The 24,111-nt window shown below is 44.3% G+C and overlaps 1 protein-coding gene across 2 annotated transcripts in view; it reads left to right on the forward strand.

Moving 5' to 3' along the window:
- si:dkey-256h2.1 (uncharacterized protein LOC337520 homolog) overlaps window positions 1-24,111 on the forward strand; it is a 314,605-nt gene that overhangs the window by 213,145 nt on the left and 77,349 nt on the right. For both annotated transcript variants that reach the window (XM_068009788.1, XM_068009780.1), the window contains exon 9: window positions 18,688-18,809. In XM_068009788.1, the coding sequence (XP_067865889.1) occupies window positions 18,688-18,809 (122 nt within the window). The remainder of the gene's footprint in view (window positions 1-18,687; window positions 18,810-24,111) is intronic.

Here is a 24,111-nt window from a genome sequence, read left to right on the forward strand (position 1 = left end):
CAAACAATTTTTTTCAGGTTTAAAGAAGAAAAGTTGAAATTTATTAATCTTAAACTCTGATTCGGTTGGCGCCTACGACTATACGAAGCGCCCATGCTAGCATGCACACATGCAAATAGAGACAGAGAAGAGCAGAAGAAAAATAAAATGGAAACGTTTGAGGCAATATCTGAAGAGTTTTTGTTACGGATCTTCGCGCTCACTGTGGAGTCCTTGATGTAGGTAGTTCTTGCTTTTCATTGGGGCCCTTGTTCACTGTAGGACACTTTTCTCTCTTGGGGTTCATTTATCTTCAGTAGATTCAGAGACTTGTGAGAAAGAGATGGGAGCAGACAGGAGAGATCTTCTCAGTCCGGGTGCAAACAGACACCCTGAGTTCAAACTCTCTGTGGCCAGTTCAAAAAACCCTGGAGCAGCCAGTTAGTCATGTGAATAGCTGGTCTAACCAGTCCTGGATTGTATCACCTTAGCAATCTCTGGAATGCTTTGCTTACACACTCCAGCAAACAGTTTAAAAAGAATGGTCATGACAAAATTAATGACCCTCATTCTTGGCAGATGGGGCCTAGCATGACACCTCCACACCCAATGGAATGAAATACGATTTAAGAAAAGTGCATTTCGTTAAAAGGATTGAGAGAAAATATGATACAGAAAAAAACATGCATTACTCTCATTCATTCACAAAGCCTACGACTTATTAAAATCGCCCTTTTTTGGCATCCCAAGAAACATGTGTTTTTTTATTTGGGGAAGTTTCTCTTCTGTTTGTCAATGTCCATGGCTGCTGAGGGTCTTTTTTCCTGTTGCGGTCTGAAAAGTGGGGGGGAGGTTAGATTTAATTAGCCCTAAGCTGGAATTTTTTTCCTCAGGAGCATCAGTAGTGGGCAAGTCTATCCTGAACTCTCTCTCAGTGCTTTGCTGAGTCATGCAAAGGCTTTTGACTTTAGGGGGATGGGTGGTTTCTCTTTTTTCTGACTGTAGGGGAAGATTCTTTGCTAATCTCCCCTTTGTCTTCTGGGACACTCCTGCCTGCGGGTAATTGGCAGACTCTATGACTAGGCACTTCGACTAGATGAGGCATTACCCTCACGGTTTCTCTGCCTCTAGAGGTCTTTCTGTGTCTCTGCATGTTACTGTAAATGCTGTTAGCAACTCTGGTGGGGTGCTTCTAATGTTGCATTTACATAGGAGGATGTGGGGGTCTATCTTTTCAAATTTTCCAGGGTTGGCTGACCGGACTGTAGGAGTTTTCATCCGGGATTCCTCCCAGACTTCCTTTACCCTGCCCTCTTGGTCCCTTTTTCCCTTTCCCTTTCTAAACTTTTGCCAGCCTTGTGCCTGCCTGTCCCCTTTTTTTCTTGGCGGGGGTCCATTACAGTCCACCAGCCCTCTGCTAGATGGTCCTCCTAACACCGGTGCAGGAGTTAGGGGTGCAGGTTTCACTGTAGGTTGGGGTTTCCCTCAACCTGACACATGTGGCAACTCCTGCAGTGCTCCACCACATCTTTGTGGAGTTTTGGCCAGTCAAGCTCCTGTCTTATGCGGGCTTTGGTCTTTCGTATACCGGCATGTACAGCCACTGTAGTCTCGTGGGCCCTTCTTAATATTTCTCTCCAGTACCTTTGTGGCACCACTAACTGGTGAACTACTGTCCACTCCTTGCTCTCAGGTGTGCGAGGAGAATTCCATTTCCTCAACAGTACCTCTATCTTTAAATAGTAGCAATCAGGGATTCCCTCTGCTTCACTTTCAGACTGGGAAGCCTGTGTTAACTCTCTGCAATACTGGGTCGGCTCGCTGAGCCTCACCTAGGGAAAATCCATTTAATTCATTCCCTGGGTCTTCGAACTTTCCAAAGAAAGTCTCAAACAGACAGACCTGGTCATCTGCCTGCAGTGCTAATTCAGTCTCCTCTGGGGGAGCTGGTTTGATCATGGCCCGATCCACTACACATTGAGGGGGTCCGTCTCCTGCCACGGCCCTGTCTCCCTGAGCTCCTGTGGTCTGTCTTTCATTACTGGGTGGGCTACCACCTTCACCCCCACCAGATCATTACCTAGGTGCAGGTCAACCCCGTCCACAGGCAAACTAGGGACAATCCCTATGGTCACTGGTCCCGAAACTAGGTCGCACTCCAGGTGCACCCGGTGTACAGGTAAAGGCATACACTGCCCTCCAATACCATTCACCACCATTCTGGTGTTCACTGCACTCCCTGGGGGAAAGGCCAGGCCTTTTCACAGTAAAAGGCCTCTAGTGGCCCCTGTGTCCCTGAGAATGACTATGGGCTTGCTTACCCCACTCGAGGTGTATGGGGTTACTTTCCCTTCAGACACAAAACCATGATAACCATCAGGAATCCTATTAGCTTTTCCTGCACTTGCAGCTGTAAGCTTCCTGGGTCTCGCTCTTACTGCAGTTAAAGCCACAGCTTGTTCTGCTGTGTTTTCCATCAGGGTCCTGTCTTCACTGAGCAGGTGTGCCCTGATTAACCCGACCAGTTTTCCCTTTAGTTTCCAGCAGTTAGCTTTTAAATGCCCTGCTTTATTACAATGGAAGCACACAAGTCTCCAGGTCTCACTCTTGCTCACAGCGCCTTCCCTTTTGGCTGGAGGAGGGCCTGCTGTGTCTTCTGATTTCTTTTCTCTCCCAGAACTGCTTGGGCTCCTATTACCTTTCCACCCTTTGTCCCTTTCGGATTTGCGGGGGTGACTAGGAAAGGTTCTCCCCTGGGAAACCGACTTATAAATTTAAGCAAACTCATCAGCCAGAACGGCCGCTTGCCGGGCTCTCTGGAACCGCTGCTCCTCTACATGGGTCTTTATGGAGAGTGGGAGAGAATGTAAAAATTCCTCTAACAGAATTACTTCTCTGAGATTCTCATAGCTGAGCTGTACTTTAAGAGCCCTCAGGTACTGGTCAAAAGCCAGCTGTTTACTTCTTTCAAACTCCAGATAATTTGATTAGCTTGCTTCTTGAGAGTTCGAAACTTTTGGCGACAGGCTTCGGGTACTAATTCATATGCCGCGAGGATAGCATTTTTGGTCAGTTCAGAATTTGATGAACTCTCATCTGGCAACAGGGAATAATGGACTTTTCCAGTTAGCTCGCGTTGTAGTAAAAGAGGCCAGGTCTCAGCTGGCCATTTTATCTGCCATGCCAGTTTCTCAAAGGACATAAAAAATATTCTACATCTCCCTCATTGAATTTTGGAATTAGTTGAGCTAGTTTTAACAATTTTGTACCCAGCCCTGAATTATGCTCCTCCCTATTGGCCATGCTTTCACCGGGGTTACAGTTAACTCAAGCTGATTCAGCTCTCTTTCTTCACATTCTTTCTGGAATATTCTTTCTCTCTCTCTCTTGTTCCTTCTCCTGTATTTCATTTTCTTCACGTTCCTTCTGGAAGGCTCTTTCTTTCTCCCTCTCTAATTCAAGTTTCCTCTGTTCCAGTAGTAGCTTCGCTAGCAATACCCTGTCAGCATCTACTTCCAACCCTGTTTCTGCTTCTTCAGATTCAAGGGAAAAATGATTGGCCATTAGTCTTAGGAGTTCAGATTTCCTAGCCTTGCCATGTACAGTAATCCCACACTGCTCAGCCATTTTTCTCAACTCCTCCATAAACAGTGCTTTTAACTTATCCCAAGTTACTTCACCCTGGCTTGGAGAGCTACTAGCTTCAGTTGCAGACATGTTAGTATTCAAGCACACTCAGCCACAAGAAAACCTGTATTAATCTTGCTCTTTTTTGATTGGGAACAATTTGGCTTCCCACTTCCAATTTCTCTTGTTTGGCTGTGGGTAAAATCCAGGATGGTAGCACCCAATTTTCTGTTACGATCAGATGAGAAAGGTGTCAAGGGTTCCCTCTCAGCTTTCACCTGGTCTTATCGTAATAGGGTTTAATTTTTAAAACACCGTGTTTTTAGCTCCCCCTTGGTGAATCCTTGTTCACCGCTTTCCAATTATAAGGCAAAGAAACCAGCACAAACAGGTTTTTTCAGGTTTAAAAAAGAGAAGTTGAAATTTATTAAACTTAAACTCTAATTCGGTTGATGCCTACGGATACATGACGTGCCCATGCTAGCATGCATACGCGATACACACATGCAAATAGAGACAGAGAAGAGCAGAAGAAAAATAAAGTGGAAATGTTTGAGGCAATATCTGAAGAGTTTTTATTACGGTTCTTCCCCCTCACGGTAGAGTCCTTGATTGTAGGTAGTTCTTGCTTTTCGTTGGGGCCCAGTATTCTTCTTAAACCTTGTTCACTGTAGGACACTTTTCTCTCTTGGGGTTCATTTATCTTCAGTGGATTCAGAGACTTGTGAGAAAGAGATGGGAGCAGACAGGAGAGATCTTCTCAGTCCGGGTGCAAACAGACACCCTGAGTTCAAACTCTCTGTGGACAGTTCAAAAAACCCTGGAGCAGCCAGTTAGTCGTGTGACTAGCTGGTCTAACCAGTCCTGGATTGCATCACCTTAGCAATCACTGGAATGCTCCTCTGACACACAATACCTGGTGATCAAGATCCATTGTGTGTTGAATGTGTCCTTTGTCCTTCCAAGCACTGTCTGTTAATATGCAAATGTCTTTTCCAGCCACGGCTGATCTTTTTAACAAGCCATTTCCTCGATCCAGCAAATAGTTTAAAATCAAAGTTCAAGACATTCTTGGCAGGTGGGGCCTAGCATGACAATGCAAATTAGGTTTTGATTACGTCATCCGGTTTAGACTGCAATTTTAACTCTGGTCTGAGTGGGGAAGCTGCTGCAGCTTTTCCACCAGTCTGATTAGAGTTGGGATCTACTGACAAGATGGACTGGCCCTGACAAGTAAGGGGGGGCTACATTAAATAGCCCCCAAAAACAGGCACGAGTATGGTATGCGGGATTGACCCGCACCTGTTCCTTTCTGACGCAGGCAGCACGCGGCATCATGCTGCCTCCTAATTAGTGTTCAGCCAGTGCTAACCACACTGTTAGTGGCTGCATGCCTCAGCAGAGGTCCCAAAATTGCGAGAGGCTAGCACCACTTAAAGCTAGCCTGCACCATGTAAAACCACGCTGCACTTCTTAAAGGGGACATGTATTCTGGCTGGAGCAGGTGGTGGAAGTTGTTGTGGAGCTCATTCTGACATGAAAAAAGACATCATCGTGGCACAACATGCGAGAGTGCCGGCTCCAAGATTTTCTGGCTCTGCACTGGAGGCCTTGGTCAAGAACATGCAGAAGAGGAGGGATGTGCCGTGTCCACAGGAGGTCCTCCAGAGAAACTCTTTGAAAGCAGTGGGATCAGATAGCCATGGTGGTCAATCGCAGAAGTCAAGCCCTGAGGACCTGGATGTAGTGCTGCAAAAAGTTCAATAACCTCACACGAGTGGTCAAAGTCAGTGATTTCATTTTCAAATGCTATATCCAACCAACTGCACTACAAACCTCAGCAACTGCTCAGTGCACCGCACCCCCATCATTCAACAATCTCTAACAAGCAGGCCTCACTCATGGCTTCACCTCACCCTCACAGACGTCCTTCCCGCTTGCAGGAAAAGGTGGCACACAGCCAGAGGCAGAAGGTGCTAACCGGCGGGTGAACACACACTGCTTCATGTCCTTTCCCCCATCGAGGAGAAGGTGCTCTCCATCATTAAAATGGCCATTGTGAGGCCATGGTCCGTGGTGGGGCTGAAGCAATAGAAGATGACAATATCATCAGGCCTAATCCTACTTCTCACATTCCGCCTCATTCCACAAACTCTTCCGATTTACAAGTTGCAGATATGGTATCAGTGGCACCTCTTACTTTCCCTGCCTCTCCTCACCACAACCCTATTCTTGTGCTTTTCTGCTTTCAGGTACCCAAGAACTGCAACCTGGCAAGGCAGTGGTGAAAGAATAACAGGTGGAAGAGCATGAAGACAGTAATGATGAAGAAGCACCATCACTCAATCTCACACTCGCAGTCACCAGCTCAGATACTGATGCTGTACATAATTTAGAGGGTAACCTAAAGGTGGGATCTGCATTTGATGCGACAACGGACATAAGTGGACTCCAGCTAGGGAAGGGGGCAAGGGCCATCGCAGGTGCCAGCTCCCCAGAGGACAAGATTGCACATGAGTTCTGCTGCAGAGGACTGAGATGAGCATTTCGATTGGTCAGGCTACAGAGAAATGCTGATGGGTATGCACAATTAAAAGATTGGGGAATTGGCAGGTGTACATTCAGCATCAAGGCGCATGAAGGAATCCGGCACCACTTGGCGCATGACTTTGCACAGAGCTTTGAGCCCATCCTTTCCCGAAAGAAGCGGGAGCCAACTCCATTAGCGCACATCTGAACCCAACCACGTCCCAACGGATGACTCAGCTTGCATTCCAACACAAGCAGACACCATATCGTGTCTGGGTGTTGCAGTTCTTTCTTCTTCTTTTCTTTTGGGCCTCCTTATCTCGAGAGACAATGGATACGCGCCTGGAGGTGGTCAGTGGTTTGTGAAGCAGCGCCTGGAGTGGCTATAAAGGCCAATTCTGGAGTGACAGGCTCTTCCACAGGTGCTGCAGAGAAATTTGTTTGTTGGGGCTGTTGCAGTAGAAACTCAGAATTACGTCATGCAAGGTCAGCTTGCTGCCATGCGAGCTCAGACTGCTGCCATCATGGCTGCTCAACAGTATTCAAAGGGGCTTGCAGGGTGTCACAACAGTCTGCCAATCTATCTTCAGATTACTAGGATTGCTAAAGTGCCTCCACGGGGGAAGTGACAGAGGCTCCATGGAGCTCGGTCGTGCTGTCCTCTCTTAGGGTGACAGCTTTCATCCTCCCACGACTGCCACTGTGCCAGTGCCCTTGCTGTTGCCTGTCATCCAGCTGGTCCAGACTGCTGCCGTCCAAGCCGAGATGGTGCAGTCCAAAGCCAGGTCTTCCAGGGCCAGAGCTACTCAAGGTCATCCTCCAAGGCCATCTGCAGTCTCCCCCACTGAAAGTGAGCAGTCTTCCATCAGCCATGCTACAGCCACTGGGGTAGCAATGTGTAGGAGCACTTGCACAGGCAAAGACACAGAGAAGACAGGCGCTAAGGGAATGCACAAGATTAGTTCACGCTTGTGTGAAATATGGCATGATTTAATTGATAAATTTGGTTTGGAATGTCTGTTTTGTGTTGAATTATTTTTGAATTGTGACCAAGTGGACACTGAAATGGTCAGGAATAAAGGTAAGGTAAGGTTTGGGACTGTTGGTGAATAGGGAATTGGGATTGTGTTTACTAGAATTATAGTCTGATGAGCCATTCGTGGACTGCCTGGCAGAAAGCGGGCGTCTAGGTTGCCTCCTCCCTTCCTCCTCCTACACCTTCTCTTGCTCCTCAGATGGTCACAGTATAGCTGATGAAAAGATCCTTGTCAGTGGGTTACCCTTGTCCTCAAGAATCCATCGGGAAGGCAAGCAGGGGGCCTGAAAAGCTATGGCACCTGGGACTGTCAAAGTATGTAGGTGTCGTGGCTGCTTCCTGGGAAGCGGGCACACACCTGCAGGAAACACCTCCGGTGATTGCAGACCAGTTGAATGTTGATGGAATGAAAGTCCTTCCTGTTGATGAAGGCAGCTGGTTGGTCCGTTGGAGCCTTGATGACCACATGCATACAATCTATCACACCTTGCACTTGGGGGAATCCAGCGATGGCCCCGAATCCAATAGCCCTCTCTGCCTGACTGTCAGGGTCATCCGGTAGCGAACATAGTCACCGGCCCTCTTGAACAGGTCAGTGGTTGCCTCCTTGATGCGGCGGTGGACTGCTGCCTAGGAGATCCCACACATGTCCCCGGTAGATTCCTGGAAAGATCCAGATGCATAAAAGTTAAGTGCCACGGTGATCTTCAGTGCCATTGGTACAGGGCCACCACTGAATCCCATAGGTCATCCTGCAGCATGACACATAAGTCGGTGATGTCCTCCCTGGAGAGCCGCAGGCTTCGCTGACACTCCCACTTGGACATTTACAGGTAACTGAGTCGAGTCAGGTACACTGTCAGGTGCAGGTGGGCCCTTCTTGGCATGGCTGACTGCTGTTGCTCTCGTTGTGGAGCTTCATGGGCAAGTGCAGCTACCTCCTGGCTCTCCCTCTGTCGTAGGTGTTGCATCATGCTACGGGGGTACATAAAGAGAGTGTGTGTGAGACACATGCCAGGTGATCAGATGATTAGTAGGCCTCCAGCGCGCTGTCCTTGCAGAGACGAAGTTGCCTTGGCACCTTTGCCTTTACTACCCCTCTCAGCTTATGTGCTAATGCCCCTCAGTGCCTACTCATGCTGAGAGTCACCCCTCTCACCCGATAGTATGGCAACCTGTGCAGCTCACCCAGAAATATGGCTACCTTGCATATCACTCGAGACCACGCCCACCTGGTATTGCTACCTGGCACCACGCCCACTCAGCACTGCCACCCGTCACCAAGCCAACCCATGCAGAGTTCACAGCTCTGCAGGCCGACAGTGGTCTCCGCTCCACCCTTCCCCTATCCAGTGCTGGTCATGGCTGCCTTCCCGTCGTGGCACTGCGGCCTCGCAGCAGTGCTGCCACCTTTCAATAGCCGAGGATCCAGAGACATCTGTGGGCTGCCCGCCATACACTTAATTCCAAGTTCCCCATTGAATTACTTTCAATTGGATGCAGTGTATTATAACTATCTCGTAAGCAATTTAAATTGCACTCCCGTCACGCCTTGAAGCTATCCTGCCACTGACTAAATCCGGAACTGACGTTACGACATCAGATTTCCGAGGCGGATGTATCCGATGCTATTCTCCGGCCTCCAACACCTCCATTTCCACTCAAAGTGCCTCACTAAATTCAGCCCAAGATGGACATTGAGGGAATGAAATCCCATTCGGTTGCGGTACATCTCAGAGTTGACATGCGGTGCCTGTAAGCGACATGCGTACAGTCAAGGGTACCTTGCACCATCAGGAAACCTGCAATTCTCACGAAGCCATGCGCTCATTCTGCCTGCTGCTCCCTGAAATGTATTCAGCTCCCTTTGAATAGAGAGTCTCAGTGGCCTCCCTTATGCAACATTGGGCAGCAAATTGTAAGATGTTGCAGATATTTCCATCTTCGGCCTGGAAGGAGCTGGATGCATAAAGGTTCATGGCCACCATAACAGCCACTGGCAGTGCTATCTTTGTCATGCTCTGAGGCAACAGTTATGGCAGCAACAGGTGGCAGATTTCAGTGAGGATGTCCTTACTGAAGTGCTGATGACTCAATCACCGTTCCTCTCTGAGATTCAGGTAGCAGAATTGCTTCCTGAACATCCTGGGTGGATATCACCTCCTGAGAGCCCATCTCCCCTTCCTCCTCCTTCCTCTTCTGGTAGTTTGACCTACTCTGTGTCACCTCTGCTCAATCTCCCAGACATGCCGTATTCCAAGGGGAATGCCTATCAGTGCACATTTCTGGGAACAACTAGTTTGTGCAGAAGCCTTAAAGTCAGCAAAACATCCTTCAGCACCTGCCACACCACTCTCTGTAGAACCTAGAAAATTTAAAGAACTCTAGAAACCATTAACACTTGCACAATCACAGTAACTGCCAGTAGAAATCAATCAGTAATTCACCTGGAAGTAGTTGATGATCCCTTTAAATAGTGCCGGTGGGTGGTCCCTCCTGCTGTTGAACGCATGTTCAGCCATGCCTGATTAAGAGAGGGTATTAGCTGGAGTGTTGAGCTCCAAAATGGCAGCTCTGGCATCAAATCAGCATTATACGCTGACTGAAACCATGATTTGCCCGCTCTGCATACTTCTGGCAGACGTTCTCAGTGCCCAAAAAATGGGCTCCATAGATCCGAATTTTGAGCCGCATGTTTTTACTTTCCTTCATGGGACCAAGAGGAACACTGCAGCAGACTTCACCTCCTCTTCCACTGCAACACACTAAATATTCTCCTGTCCTTCTTCTGTCTTCACTATTACTTCCATCACCTCCTTACATCTCTGCCATCTTTTACGCTGCCTTGCACTTCCTCAAAGCGTCTCTTTAGGCTATGATCAGCACCCCGCCTTCTTTATTGCAGGACAAACTGGAACGTAATGTGAGGGAGCATATGAGGATGGGAGGAGGAGGAGGGTTTATCCATGTGCTGTCCCCACATGTAATGGATATAGTGGGCAGGGACCACATCAGTGAGGGGATGCAGTTGAGAAGAGACAGTTGCCTGAGTGAATTTGGAAATTTGGTGTACGCGGGAATTCGGTGCCGAGGGGGAAAGAGGGGCTCCTTTTCCTATCTTTTTCAGCTTCCAGCAGTTGGTGAGTCTTCTTACTCTGACTCCAAGGTAGGCGAGTGCAACTTTCTATTACTTTAGCTTGAATTGACTAAAAAAAGATTGTACAGAGATGGCAGGGCCAGGGGTGTGCTGCAACTGCAGCATGTGGGAATCTGTGGAATGCACTGCAATCCCGGACAACCATGTCTGTAGTAATTGTCTGCAGCTTGCACAACTTCAGCTCAGAGTTGCTGAGCTGGAGACAGAGTTGCAGATATTGCGGAGTATCAGGGAGGGGGGGAGAGTTACCTGGCACTTTGTTCCAGGAGGCAGTCACACCCCTTAGAGTAGGGTGACCATTAGAGATGGCCAATGGTCAGGGACAGGAGGGTGTGAATGCAAGTGAGGCAGGTAGGGGGAATCAGCATGTAGTGATGGAGGAGCCTCAGCCCCTGACCTTGTCCAACAGGTACAAGGTCCTTACGACTTGTGTGGATGAAGAGAAGGACTGCAAGGTGGATGTGCGGACTGACCATGGCACCGTGGTGAAAAATGCCATTCCAGTGTGGGGAGTGAAGAGGAATGTGGTAGTGACAGGAGACAGCATAATCAGGGGGAGAAATACTGTTCTCTGTAGCCACGACCGGGAGCTCTGATGGCTGTGTTGCCTGCCCGGTGCCAGGCTTAAGGACATCTCGCGGCTGGAGAGGAACCTGGAGCCACGCGCAAATTGGCACAGGGTCAAGCAGATTAAAGAACTAAATGCATGGCTCAAAGAGTGGTGTGGGAAGAAGGGGTTTCGATTCTAGGGGCACTGGCATCAGTACTCAGGGAAAATTGAGCTATTCCGTTGGGATGGGCTTCACTTGGCTGGAACCAATATCCTGGCCAATTGCATAACTAGGAATGTGGACAGGGCTTTAACCTAACAGAGGTGGAGGGGAGGGTTTGGGTAAAGGGAAATTTAGAAATCCAAACAGAAAGGTGAAGGCATCAGAGCAGGATAGTGATGTGGGTAACTCCCAACAGAATGGGACAAGAAGGGACAGAGAGTTTAACAAAAATTGTACATTGGCAAATATGGTCATTGCAGGGAATAGAGGTAAAAAAGTGAAATTGGAGTTCCTTTATCTAAATGCACAAAACATCTGTAATAAGATAGATGAACTAGTGGCCCGAATAGAGGTAAATGATCTAGATCTAATTGCCATTACCAAGACATGGTTAGAAGGAGATCAAGGTTGGGAAATAAATATTCCAGGGTACACAATATTTCGGACAGACAGAATGGCAAAGGAGGAGCCCCGATAGTAAAGGATGGCATAAGGACATTAATAAGAAGAGATCTAGCCTCAGAAGATCACGAAGTAGAATCAGTTCGGGTGGAAATTAGGAATAGCAGGAGTCAGAAAACACTGGTGGGAGTAGTGTACAGGCCCCCTAACAGTAGTTATATTGTTGGACAGAACATTAAATGGGACATTATTGGAGCATGTAAAAAAGGTAATGTATTAATTGTGGGGGAATTTAATCTGGGACAATCAAATTGGTTGAATTTGTTGAATGCTTTTGTGACAGTTTCTTCGAGCAATACGTTGTAGAACCAAGTAGGGAAAAAGCCATCTTAGATCTCATATTGTGTAATGAAGCAGGGTTAATAAGCAATGTCATAGTAGAAGATCCATTGGGAAATAGTTATCATCATACCACTAAATTTCATGTTAAGTTTGAAAGCGACACATTTCAATCACAAACAAGAATCTTAAACTTAAACAAAGCCAAGGTATGAAGGGAGAGCTGGCTAAAGTTTAATTGGGTAAATAGACTGGAAGGTATGGCGGTAAATGAACAGTGGGAAACATTTAAAGAAACAATTCAAAGGGTTCAACAAAAGTACATTCCGTTCAAAAACAAAAACTTGTCCGGAAAGACCCATCCGTGGCTCACTCAGGAAGTTAAGGAGAGTATTAGTCTAAAAGAAGAGGCTTACAATGTTGCAAAAAATAGTAGCTAGTCTGAGGATTGGGAACGTTTTAGAAACCAGCAAAGGGCCACCAAAAGGTTGATAAAAAGAGAAAAAATAGAATGAGAGTAAACTAGCCAGCAATATAAAAACAGATTGTAAGAGCTTTTATAAGTACATAAAAAGGAAGAGAGTAGCTAAAGTAGACATTGGCCCCTTAGAGGCAGAGACAGGAGAATCATCATGGGGAATGAGGAAATGGCAGAGGCATTGAACAAATATTTTGTGTCTGTCTTCACAGTCGATGACACAAGTTCCATACTAGAAATAGGCAATCACCTAGGGGCTAAAAAGAGTGAGGAAATTAAGGATATTGATATCAGTCGAGAAAAAGTATTGTAGAAACTTGAGGGACTAAAATCTAACAAGTCCCCAGGACCAGATGGCCTACATCCTAGGGTTCTAAAAGCATTAGCTGCAGAGATGGTAGATGCGCTGGCTATGATTTTCCATAATTCCTTAGATTCAGGAATGGTCCCGTCAGATTGGAAGTTGGCAAATGTTACGCTGCTTTTCAAGAAAGGAGGTAAAGAGATAACAGGGAACTACGGGCTAGTTAGCCTAACATCAATCATTTGGAAGATGATGGAAACTATTATTAAAGAAGTCTTAACATTGCACTTGGAAAAGCATAGTATGATTAGAACAAGTCAGCATAAAGTGAGGTAACTAGTAGGGTAGATAAAGGGTAACCAGTTTCTACTGGTATACCTAGATTTTCAAAAGGAATTCGATAAGGTGCTACATAAAAGATTAGTAGGCAAGATAAGGGCTCGTGGTGTTGGGTGTAATATATTAGCATGGATAGAGGATCGGTTAACAGACAGGAAGCAGAGAGTGGGCATAACTGGGGCATTTTCAAGTTGGCAGGCATTGAATAGTGGGGTGCCGCAAGGATCAGTGCTGGGGCCTCAGCTATTTACACTCTATGCAAATGACTTGGATGAAGAGACAGAGATTAATGTATCTAAGTTTGCTGATGATACAAAGCTCAGTGGAAAGGTAAGCTGCGGGGAGGATGCAGAGAAGCTGCAAAGAGATATAGACAGGTTAAGTGAGTGGGCAACAAGATGACAAATGGAGTATAATGTAGGGAAGTGTGAAGTTGTTCACTTTGGTCATAAAAATAAAAAAGCAGAATATTTTTTAAAAGGTGTGAAACTGGTAAGTGTTGATGTTCAGAGAGACTTGGGGGTACTCGTGTAAGGAACGCACAAAGTTAACATGCAGGTGCAGCGGGCTATTAGGAAGGCACATGTCAAGTTGGCCTTTATTGAAAGGGGATTGGATAACAGGAATAAAGAAGTCTTACTAAAATTGTACAGGGCTTTGGTGAAACCACACCTGGAATACTGTGTGCAGTTTTGGTCTCCACATTTAAGAAAGGATATACTTGCACTGGAGGCAGTGCAGCGAAGATTTACTAAATTGGTCCCTTGGTTGATGAGAGGCTGAGTAAATTGGGCTTATATTCTCTGGAGTTTAGAAGAATGAGAGGCGATCTAATTGAGACATACAAGATTCTGAAAGGGGTTGATAGGCTCGAAGCTGAGATTGTTCCCACTGGTCAGGGAATCTAGAACATGGGGACAGTGTCAGGATAAGGCATCAATCATTCAGGATTGAGATGAGGAGAAATTATTACACTCAAAGGGTTGTGAATCTTTGGAATTCTCTACCCCAGAGGGTTGTGGATGCTCCATCATTGAATACATTTAAGGCTGGGATAGATAGATTTTTGGTCTCACAGGTAATCAAGGGATATGGGGAATGGGCAGGAAAGTGGAATTGAAGCCCAATATCAGCCATGATCGTATTGAATGGCAGAGCAGGCTCAATGGGCCATATGGTCTACTTCTGCTCCTATTTCCTGTGTTCTTGTGATCAGGAGTATGGTGACTGATGAGGCTGAAGGACGCATCCTGCAGGGTTTTGTTTTACCATCTTACCCTCGTTTCCTTCTCACTAATATATAACCCTCACATACTATATGTGACAAAGTGTTCCTGCTTTGAGCAGCCAGCCATCTGTTTGTGCTTACCCTTGAATCGAAATGCTAACTCTTGTCTCTCTCTACCATTTAAGTCCCAGAAGCTCAACAGGGCCTTTAGGGAGCAGAATAAGAGGAGAGCAACCCACTAGAAAATTAAGCATCACTTGACCTTATACTTGTAGACACCAGCTCAGAGACTGGCACCTCAGAAGGTAGGCTAGAAGGGTACCAGCACTACCGTGCCTTCAAAGACCCCAGCCTATGTAAGACTGATCACAATCCACATGGACCTTATAAGGGCACTGGCCTCCCTGCTGGCGAGTTTGCATACAATATCAGAGAGCATTGAGAAGTCCAACTTATGTGCTGTCTGGGCACCCGTGTAAAGACCGTCCTTAGTAACTGTAGCATGTTTTTCCGGGCAGGGATAGAAACTGATGAATCAGGCTCTCCCAGCCACCAGTTTCACAAAAGGGCCCTGAATCAAGTGCAGGAATCTTATTTTAGTTAGACCTGTGCTTATTTTTACAGCCAAAAAAATAGATGAAATGATGTCTAATTACTACCTTACTGTGTTTTTTTGAATCCTGGTGGTGACCTGGATTTGACTCTTCATCTTGGTGTTTAATTAAAAGAAGTATGTTAAGTTTCTTGTGATTCAGAAAAAAACAATTTTAGTCGTCATGCATTTAATTTTTTTTCCTTCTAAGCTTATTTTCATGTATGTATGCTCTTTTATCATTCTTTAAACTGTGTGTGATTGTTCATTTGGGCAGGAGATGAAGCAAATATGGGCATGTGTATTAATTCTGTGATCTTTACAACAATAGGAATAACTAGTTTATTAATATTTTAGGTTGGAGACTTCCATTATATCAGTTTATATATGCTTATATTGTTGATTGCGAATCTGGAATATTTAAGCACAAACTGAGGAAGAACTGTATCTTCATTTAAATTATATTTAACTTGAAAAACTGCTTACCAATGTGACAGTTTTATTTATGACCAGTTGCAGTATGTTACTGCCATGGAGATCAGTTCTGTGATCAGGGCTTCTGCTTTGAATATGGTTATACTGCAGATAGAAGTTATAAATTCTGAATGCTTTCTTTTTAAGTCAGAAGCTTGTGGGTTCAAGCTGTCCTCCAGAGACTTGAGCACATATTCTAGGTTGACACTCCAATGTATTACCAAGGGAATGCTGCACGGTTAGAAGTGCCGTCTTTCAGATGAGGATGTTAAACAAAGGCCCCATTTGCTCTTTCAGATGGACATAACAGATACCATGGTTCTATTTCGAACAAGAGCAGGGGAGTTTTCCCCTGTGTACTGGCCAATATTTATCCTTTAATTAACACTACTTTAAAAAACAAATTATCTGGTTATTATCATATTGCTGTTGTGGGAGCTTGCCATGTGCAGATTGTCTGCCGCATTTCCTACATTACAACAGTGACTACACTTCAAAAGTACTTCCTTGTCTGTAAAGCACTTTGGGAAGTCCAATGCTCATGGAAGGCACTACAAAAATACAAGATTTCAAGCTGAAAGAACATGTTGACTTGAAATGCCTCTGGAATTCCTGCGTTCCTTCCTCCACTTTCCAAACCTAAAGTACTTTCTCTGTTTTATAAAATGTTTCAATGACAGGGATACTAATTCCTGAGGCCTTTCTTTTCTTCATCTGTTTTATTGCCTCCATCACCTCACTCCATCTCTCTTGCTGACACAGCTAGATCTTTAGTCAGTCCTTTTCCATTCCTCAGCTCAGTTCAAGCCATTAGATAATGGCCGGAATTTTACCTTGTTGCGGAGGCCCTGCCCACTGGCAATAAAGTTTAGAGTGGCCCCGCCTCTGCCAGGCCTGGAAGCCACACAGCGATTTTGTGTGGCCCAGGCCCTTAATTGGAAGAGATCGGGCGTTCCGTGCCTCTGACGCAGGAAGTCCTGCCTCCAAGAGCTGCCGGATAATCAGTGGGCTGGCAGCTCCTCAGTCCCAACAATGCCACCAGGAGTGGAGGACACTGCAGGGACTGCACCCAGCCAGGACTGGCAAGATGGAAGAGGCCCGGAATAGAGTTAAATGTGTGGGGCCTCGCCGGGGACAATCCGTTGGCCCTGGTGAGGGGGTGGGCGTTGCTAGAGAAGGCAGGGGGACATGCTGCAGCCGGGCTGGTTTGTGCCACTTAAGGGCCTTAATTCGCCTGGGGTGGGTGGGCCATTTGCCACCTCCCCCACTGCTGGTAACATTTCAGTGGGGGCGGGTAGGTGACAGGAACGTCACCCCTTGCCTCCCACTCAATTTTATGCCCCCCCACCCCCACCCTCCAGCCCGCTCCCAGGGGGTGGGGGGCATAAAATTCCGGCCAATATCTTCTTGTTCAAGGAGATAAACTACTGTTTAAGTATACCTTCCTTTTCACACGTTTGCTTTGTGATAGTTGTGTTTTGTTTAGATGATATAAGTGATACTCTCAGACAGCTACTAGATAGATGATAACTGTGAAGATTAATGTGTGACATGCATTTTTTACCAAAGGCTCATGTAGCCATGTTCCTGGGGAGTTCTCCTGTTGACCCACAGTACTGTGCCAGTATGGAGCCCAGCGACAAAAACAGTATGGTAGATAGGCAACATGAGAGGGATCAACAGGCTGCACAATAGACATATCCAGTCTTCCGTGTCCTTTAAACTACAGTTTTCAGATCCTCATAATCAAGGGTGCTGCACCACACAAAAATTGTACTGGATGCCAGGTTCATTACTCCACTGAATTTGCTGAATTGGACTCAGGCCTGATATAAGATGTTGTTCTAACAGAAGATTGAACTTGTTTTAAATTCTTAAAATTCATTAAAAAAATTTCAGGTGAAAACACTGGATTGCAATGTCATCCCTTGTAATCTTTGAGCACCACAGGCACAATTTTTAACATATGCTAAGAGAATGTAGTATAGCATTAGAAGATGCCTTCTGAAGGCTGTGAAAATTCACAATGCCCAGTCAAAGGAATTGAAAAGCAACACTGAATAAAAATCTTCCATATAAAATTGAAGAAGGTAGAAATTCCACCTCTGTGGTTCATCACCCACAATCTTCTACCAATTCGCTTTGATGGATCGAAAATCACGACCCTTTGTGAGGTATAGTAATGGAAAGCTGGCATGGAACTGTGGGAACAGACCCGTGGCCCACATGCATTAGGTGCTGCACACCTGACTCACTGAAGCATTGGTTTAGTGTTTTGTAAACAAAGACTTGCACCATCTGTCAGTGTTATGTGTGCAATATTGGCTGTTATTTAAAGATCAAGATGAAGTTACGTTTCACCTCTGTATGTGTGTGTACGTGCACATGTGTACTTGGTAGGATTAAGAAAACAATTTTTAAACTAATCTTTTGTGGTATTTTATGAAAAGATACTAAAAACTGCAGCTATATTAACCTCTTAATATGAATGTTAATGTGATTGATTGAGTAACTTTTCTTTTGGTTTAACGTTTGTTGCACTTGGGTAAATGATTTTGATTGGAGTTTGTTTTTTGCATTCTCTTTAAATGAACAAATACTCATTTAAAAAACAGATTGGTTTTGTGATCAATAATACAGGAAAATAAGCTAATAGAATAAAGAAAAATATTTTTCTACAGGAAGTGTGCTTTAAAATCTGGTGGTTAATTTACATTACATACAGATGGTAAATTACAATTACATGCTTGTCTTAAAATCACCAGGGATTTTTAATTAAAATCTGGATTTTATTTATGCACAATTAAAGCAATTATTTAGAAATCTTTCCAAAAATAAACTTCAAATTTTCAAAGTGTAGCATATTACATAAATGCTGAGATGAATATGTTGGCGTTGGAAGAAAACAGCAAAGTACGTGTTTTAAATAGACTTGTTTTTCTTACATTTGTAGTTTTCCCCAGGTGAGTATTTGACAGTGAGAGATAAGAAGGGTTCCAAAGAATTATTTATAGGTACAGTCTAACTGAATAGAAACTTCACTAGAGTGATTCACAGTAGGAAAAGATCAGTATTTTATTACAACAGAAAGCAATTTGGGAAACTCTTGATGTTGAGACTGGCTTTATTATAGTCTCTGTACTGAGACTGATATTTCATTTAATTCCATTGGGAAGTGGTTATAAGCTATTTTTTGTGTTTAAAGGTCTACTGTAAAAATATTACACTGGTGAGACGTGCTTTTCTCCCCCCTTCATTTTTTTTTTACAATTTTCTTCTCTTCCCTTTTCCACTCAAGATGTTGACTTCTTGCTGGGGTCAGTTACCCTCCTATACCTCAGCTAATGGCCATTTTTCATGTGTGACTCTGGGCAATGTATGTTGGCAAGCTATTTGACGGCAAACAATATCTATATTTCTTGTTTTATAGGCTACAATTCATCCTTGAACCCCTTTAAACTACTGCAACTCTTCACTGGTGGGACATTTAACAAAAATTACAACAAGAAGTATCAACCTATTAAATTTGTTGTACCATCCTCTACCAAGAAGGTAAGAAGAATATTAGAGCATTTATATTTAACTGTGGAGTAAGTGGCAGAACTAGCTGTGATATTGACACAGACATTATGGACCAAAATGACCTCTTTCTGCACAGTAATAGTTCTATAAGTGTTTGTTATAGTTTTATTACTCTTATGTGAATCTATGCATTGGAGTTTCCTCCAAAAAGCTATGGGAAATATGAAAAATGAGTCTTTGGGTGCTACAGCATGTGGGATAGGTAAATACCAAACAATATGGCAGTCCTATCTCTGCTGTAGTATTGAAAGAATTTTTAACTTGTGATTTCTCTCTGCAACAATTTTTTTCTGGGTCTCCCTGATCACCTTTCGAAGAAACAATTACATAGAATGAACAGCAAAAAACAGGCTACTCGGCCAACTGGTTCACCTGGTGTTTCTGTTCCACAGCCTTCTCTCACCCTACCTCATCCAACCCTATCAAGATATTCTTCTATTCCTTTTTCCCTCATGTGTTTTTCTAGCTTCCCTTTAAATGCAACTATGCTATTCACCTCAACCCTGCTGCTTGTAGTAACGAGTTCCACATTCTAACCACTCTCTGGGTAAAGGCGTTTCTGCTGAATTCTCTATTGGATTTATGAGTGACTCTTATAATCCTGGTTTTGGTCTCTCCCACAAGTGGAAACATCTCTACACCTACTCTATCAAACTCTTTCATGAATCTTAAAGTCCTCTATCAGGTCAATCCTTAGACTTTTCTAAAGAAAAGAGCCCCAGCCTATTCAATATTTCCTAATAATTATAACTTCTCATTTCCGGTATTATGATCATGAATTTTTTTTTGCACTTCTCCAGTGCCTCTATATCCTTCTTACAATATGGAGACCAGAACTATTTACAGTACTGCAAGTGTGGTCTAACTAAAGGTCTATACAAGCTTAACACTACTTCCCTATTTTTTAATTCTATCCCTCTAGAAATAAATCCTGGTGCTTGGTTTGCATTTTTTGGCCTTATTAACCTGTGTTGTTACTTGTAGTGATTTGTGTATCTGTAACCCTAGATCCTTTTAGTCATCTATCCCACTCAGACTCTAAATTTCCAAGGAGTGTGTGGCCTCCTTATTCTTCCTAACAAAATGCACCACCTCACACTTATATACATTGACTTTCATTTGCCATATGCACACCCATTAACGTCTTCCTTTTTTTGTTGCAGTCTTCCTTGGTATTAATATACCCCCAAACTTGGCGCTGCCCTCAAATTTTGAAATTGTACTTCTGATCCCCAAGTCCAAATGGTTTACATAAATGGTGAACAACAGTATTGATCCTTATGGAATACCACTTCCCATTTTTTGCCCATCTGAGCCACTACCCTTAACCCCTACTATGTGTTTTCTGTAGCCAACTTGCTGAAAGAAAGAACTTGCATTTATATTGTACTTTTTCCAGTGTCAGAGTATCTCATAGCACTTTATAGCTTTGTTGTGGCCACAAACAGTATTGAGGTAATGATTGCATAATCTGTTTTAGTGATGTTGGTTGAGGGATAAGTATGCGGCAGGATTTCCCTGCTCTTTTTTGAAATAGCGCAATGGGATTTTCACATCCACCTGAGAGGACAGACCGGGCCTCGATTTAACATCTCATCCAAAAGATGGCACCTCCAACTGTGCAGCATTCCCTCAGCACTGCAGTAGAGTGTGCAACTTTTAACTTGTTATTTCATGATCTTTTCTTCATCCCAACGATTCCCCTCCCCTTTCTCCCTGCAGAATTTCTAGAGGTCCTTTTCCCACTTTATTTTTTAATGTGTTTGTTAATCTATTTAGAGTCATGTTTTGGTGGCTCTGAGCTTGCTGGTCTTAGATATGTACCTGTCTTGCATTTCCAGCATTACACTTGTAAAGTCAGCAAAAGCACAGCTCTGTACTTGGTCCCTCATGAGTTTTGTGGGGCCTATAATCTCATTGTGGGGGAGGGAGCAGTAATAACATGTTATCTCACTGTCTTTTAATGCTTCCTTAGCCTCCATTGCTCTTTACTGTTCTTCATCATCAAGATTGCAAGTAAAGGAATCCCATATGGTATACTTTGCTGTGATTTGGATTTGGAAATATGCTGGTGACCAGAGTGTCCCCCTTTTTCTCATTTTAAAGTGCAGCTGAGTAGCTTCTCAAAGCAAAAAACAAACATCAAATATGCAGGCATACCTGAGACCTGGACAGTAAGCACTTTTAAATGGATCATTTTCGCAAGGCAGATCTACTCACGACAACATTGCTCCCTCTTTAATCTGGAGTATAGTGCACAGTTCTGGGCACCACACCTTAGAGAGGATATTTTGGCCTTGGACAGAGTGCAGTGCAGATTCACCTGAATGTCATCAGGGCTCCATAGATTAAATTATAAGGAGCCATTACATAAACCATGTTTGCATTCCTTGGAATTTAAAAGGTACGGAGTGATTGAGTGTTTTTTAGTATATTGAAAGGAATGGATTAGGTAAATGGAAAGAAACTATTTCCACTGGTTGGAGAGTCTAGGACTAGGAGACAGAACCTTAAAATCACATCTAGGCCATTCAGGGGAGAATGAGGAAACACTTCTTCATACAAAGGGTGAGGGAAGTGTGGAACTCCCACAAAAAACAGTAGATACGAGCTCAATTAAAAATTTTAAATCTGATATCAATAGATTTTTGCTAGCCAAGGCTATTAAGGGATATGGAGTCAATTGCATAAAGGGAGCTAGGATACAGATCAAACATAGAAACACAGAAAATAGGAGCAGGAGTAGGCCATTCGGCCCTTTGGGCCTGCTCTGCCATTCAAAAAAGATCATGGCTGATCGTCTAATTCAGTACCCTGTTCCCACTTTCTCCCCATATCTATCTCCTCCTTGAATATATTTAATGACTTGGCCTCCACTGCCTTCTGCAGTAGAGAGTTCCACAGGTTCACCACCCTCTGAGTGAAGAAATGTGTCCTCATCTAGGTTCTAAATGGCAAACCCCGTATCCTGAGACTGTGACCCCTGGTTCTGGACTCCCCAGCCATCAGGAACATCCAGCATCTAGTCTGTCTAGTCCTGTTAGAATTTTATAGGTTTCTATGAGATCCCCTCTCATTCTTCTAAACTCTAGTGAATATAGGCCTAGTCGACCTAATCTCTCCTCATTCGTCAATCCTGCCTTCCCAGGAATCAGCCTAGTAAATCTTCTTTGCACTCCCTCCATGGCAAGAACATCCTTCCTCAGATAAGGAGATCAAAACTGCATACACTACTCCAGATCTGATCTCATAACTGTATAACTGCAGTAAGATATCCTTGTTCTTGTACTCAAATCCTCTTGCAATGAAGGCCAACATACTATTCGCCTTCCTAATTGCTTGCTGCACCTGAATGCTTGCTTTCAGCGACTAGTGTACAAGGACACCCAGGTCTTGTTGCACCTCCCCCTTTCCCAATCTAACACCATTCAGATAATAATACGCCTTTCTGCTTTTACAACCAAAGTGGATAACCTCACATTTATCCACGTTATACTGCATCTGCCATGCATTTGCCCACTCACCCAACTTGTCCAAATCACATTGGAGCCTCTTTGCATCCTCCTCACAGCTCACATTCCACTCCCCACCCCCCCCCCCCAGCTTTGTGTTGTGTGCAAACTTGGAAATGTTACATTTAGTTCCCTCACCCAACTCATGAATATATATTCAACCATGATCTCATTGAATTGTAGAAAGGCTGAATTGCTTATTCCTGTTCCAATGTTCCTCTGTTGCTATATCCTATGTAAGTTACACTAGAATCATAGAATTGTTACAACACAGAAGGTGATCTTTCGGCCCATCATGTCTATGCCAGCTCTCTGCGAGAGCAGCTCAGCTAGTCCCACTGCCCTGCCATTTCCCTGTAGCCCTGCAAGTTTTCTTTCTACAGGTGCTCATCCAATTCCCTTTTGAAAGCCACAATGGAATCTGCCTCCACCATCTTTCAGGCAGTGCATTCCAGATCCTAACCTTACGCTGCATAAAAAAGTTTTTCCTCATGTCACTGTTTGTTCGTTTGCTAATCACCTTAAGTTAATGTCCTCTGGTTCTCGACCCTTTCACCGAAGGGAACAGTTTGTCTCCATCTACTCTGTCTAGACCCCTCATGATTTTGAACACCTCTATCAATCTTCTCTCAAACTTCTCTTCTCTAAGGAGAACTAACCCAACTTCTCCAATCTATCATGTAACCTCATCCCTGGAACTATTCTCATAGATATTTGCTGCAGCCTCTCAAGCCTTCACATCCTTCCTAAAGTGCGGAGCTCAGAATTGGACACAATATTCCAGTTGAGGCTGAACCAGTGTTCTATAGAGGTGCATCATAACTTCCTTGCTTTTGTATTCTGTGCCCCTATTTGTAAAGCTTGAACTACCACCAGTAATGATTTGTGCACATATACCCCCAGCTCTCGCTGTTCCTTCACATCCTTCAGAATTGTACGCTTTATTTTATATTACCTCTCTTCATTCTTTGTACCAAAATGTATCACTTCACACTGCTCCGCATTAAATTTCATCAGTCATGTGTCCGCCCTTTCCACCAGCCTGTCTATGTTCTCTTGAAGTCTATCAGTATCCTCCTCACTGTTCACAATATTTCCAAGTTTTGTGCTGTCAGCAAATTTTGAAATTGTGCTCTGTACACCCAAGTCTGGGTCATAAATATATACCAAGAAAAGCAGTGGTCCTAGTACTGACCCCTGGGGAACCCTACCAGTTTGAAAAACAACTGCTCACCACTACTCTGTTTCCTGTCACTCAGCTAATTTTGTATCCATGCTGCCATGTTCCCTTTCATTACATGGGTTTCAACCTTAGTTTAGTTTTAGTTTTAGTTTAGAGATACAGCACTGAAACAGGCCCTTCAGCCCACCGAGTCTGTGCCGACCATCAACCACCCATTTATACTAATCCTACACTAAGCCCATATTCCTACCACATCCCCACCTGTCCCTATATATTTCCCTACCACCTACCTATACTAGGGGCAATTTATAATGGCCAATTAACCTATCAACCTGCAAGTCTTTGGCATGTGGGAGGAAACCGGAGCACCCGGAGGAAACCCACGCAGACACAGGGAGAACTTGCAAACTCCGCACAGGCAATACCCAGAATCGAACCCGGGTCCCTGGAGCTGTGAGGCTGCGGTGCTAACCACTGCGCCACTGTGCCGCAAGTCTATTATGTGGCACTTTATCAAACACATTTTGGAAGTCCATATACACCAGATTAACCCTCTCTGTTATTTCATCAAAAAATA

The sequence above is a fragment of the Heterodontus francisci genome, chromosome 2, assembly GCF_036365525.1.
Source record: "Heterodontus francisci isolate sHetFra1 chromosome 2, sHetFra1.hap1, whole genome shotgun sequence".
Classification (NCBI taxonomy): domain Eukaryota; kingdom Metazoa; phylum Chordata; class Chondrichthyes; order Heterodontiformes; family Heterodontidae; genus Heterodontus; species Heterodontus francisci.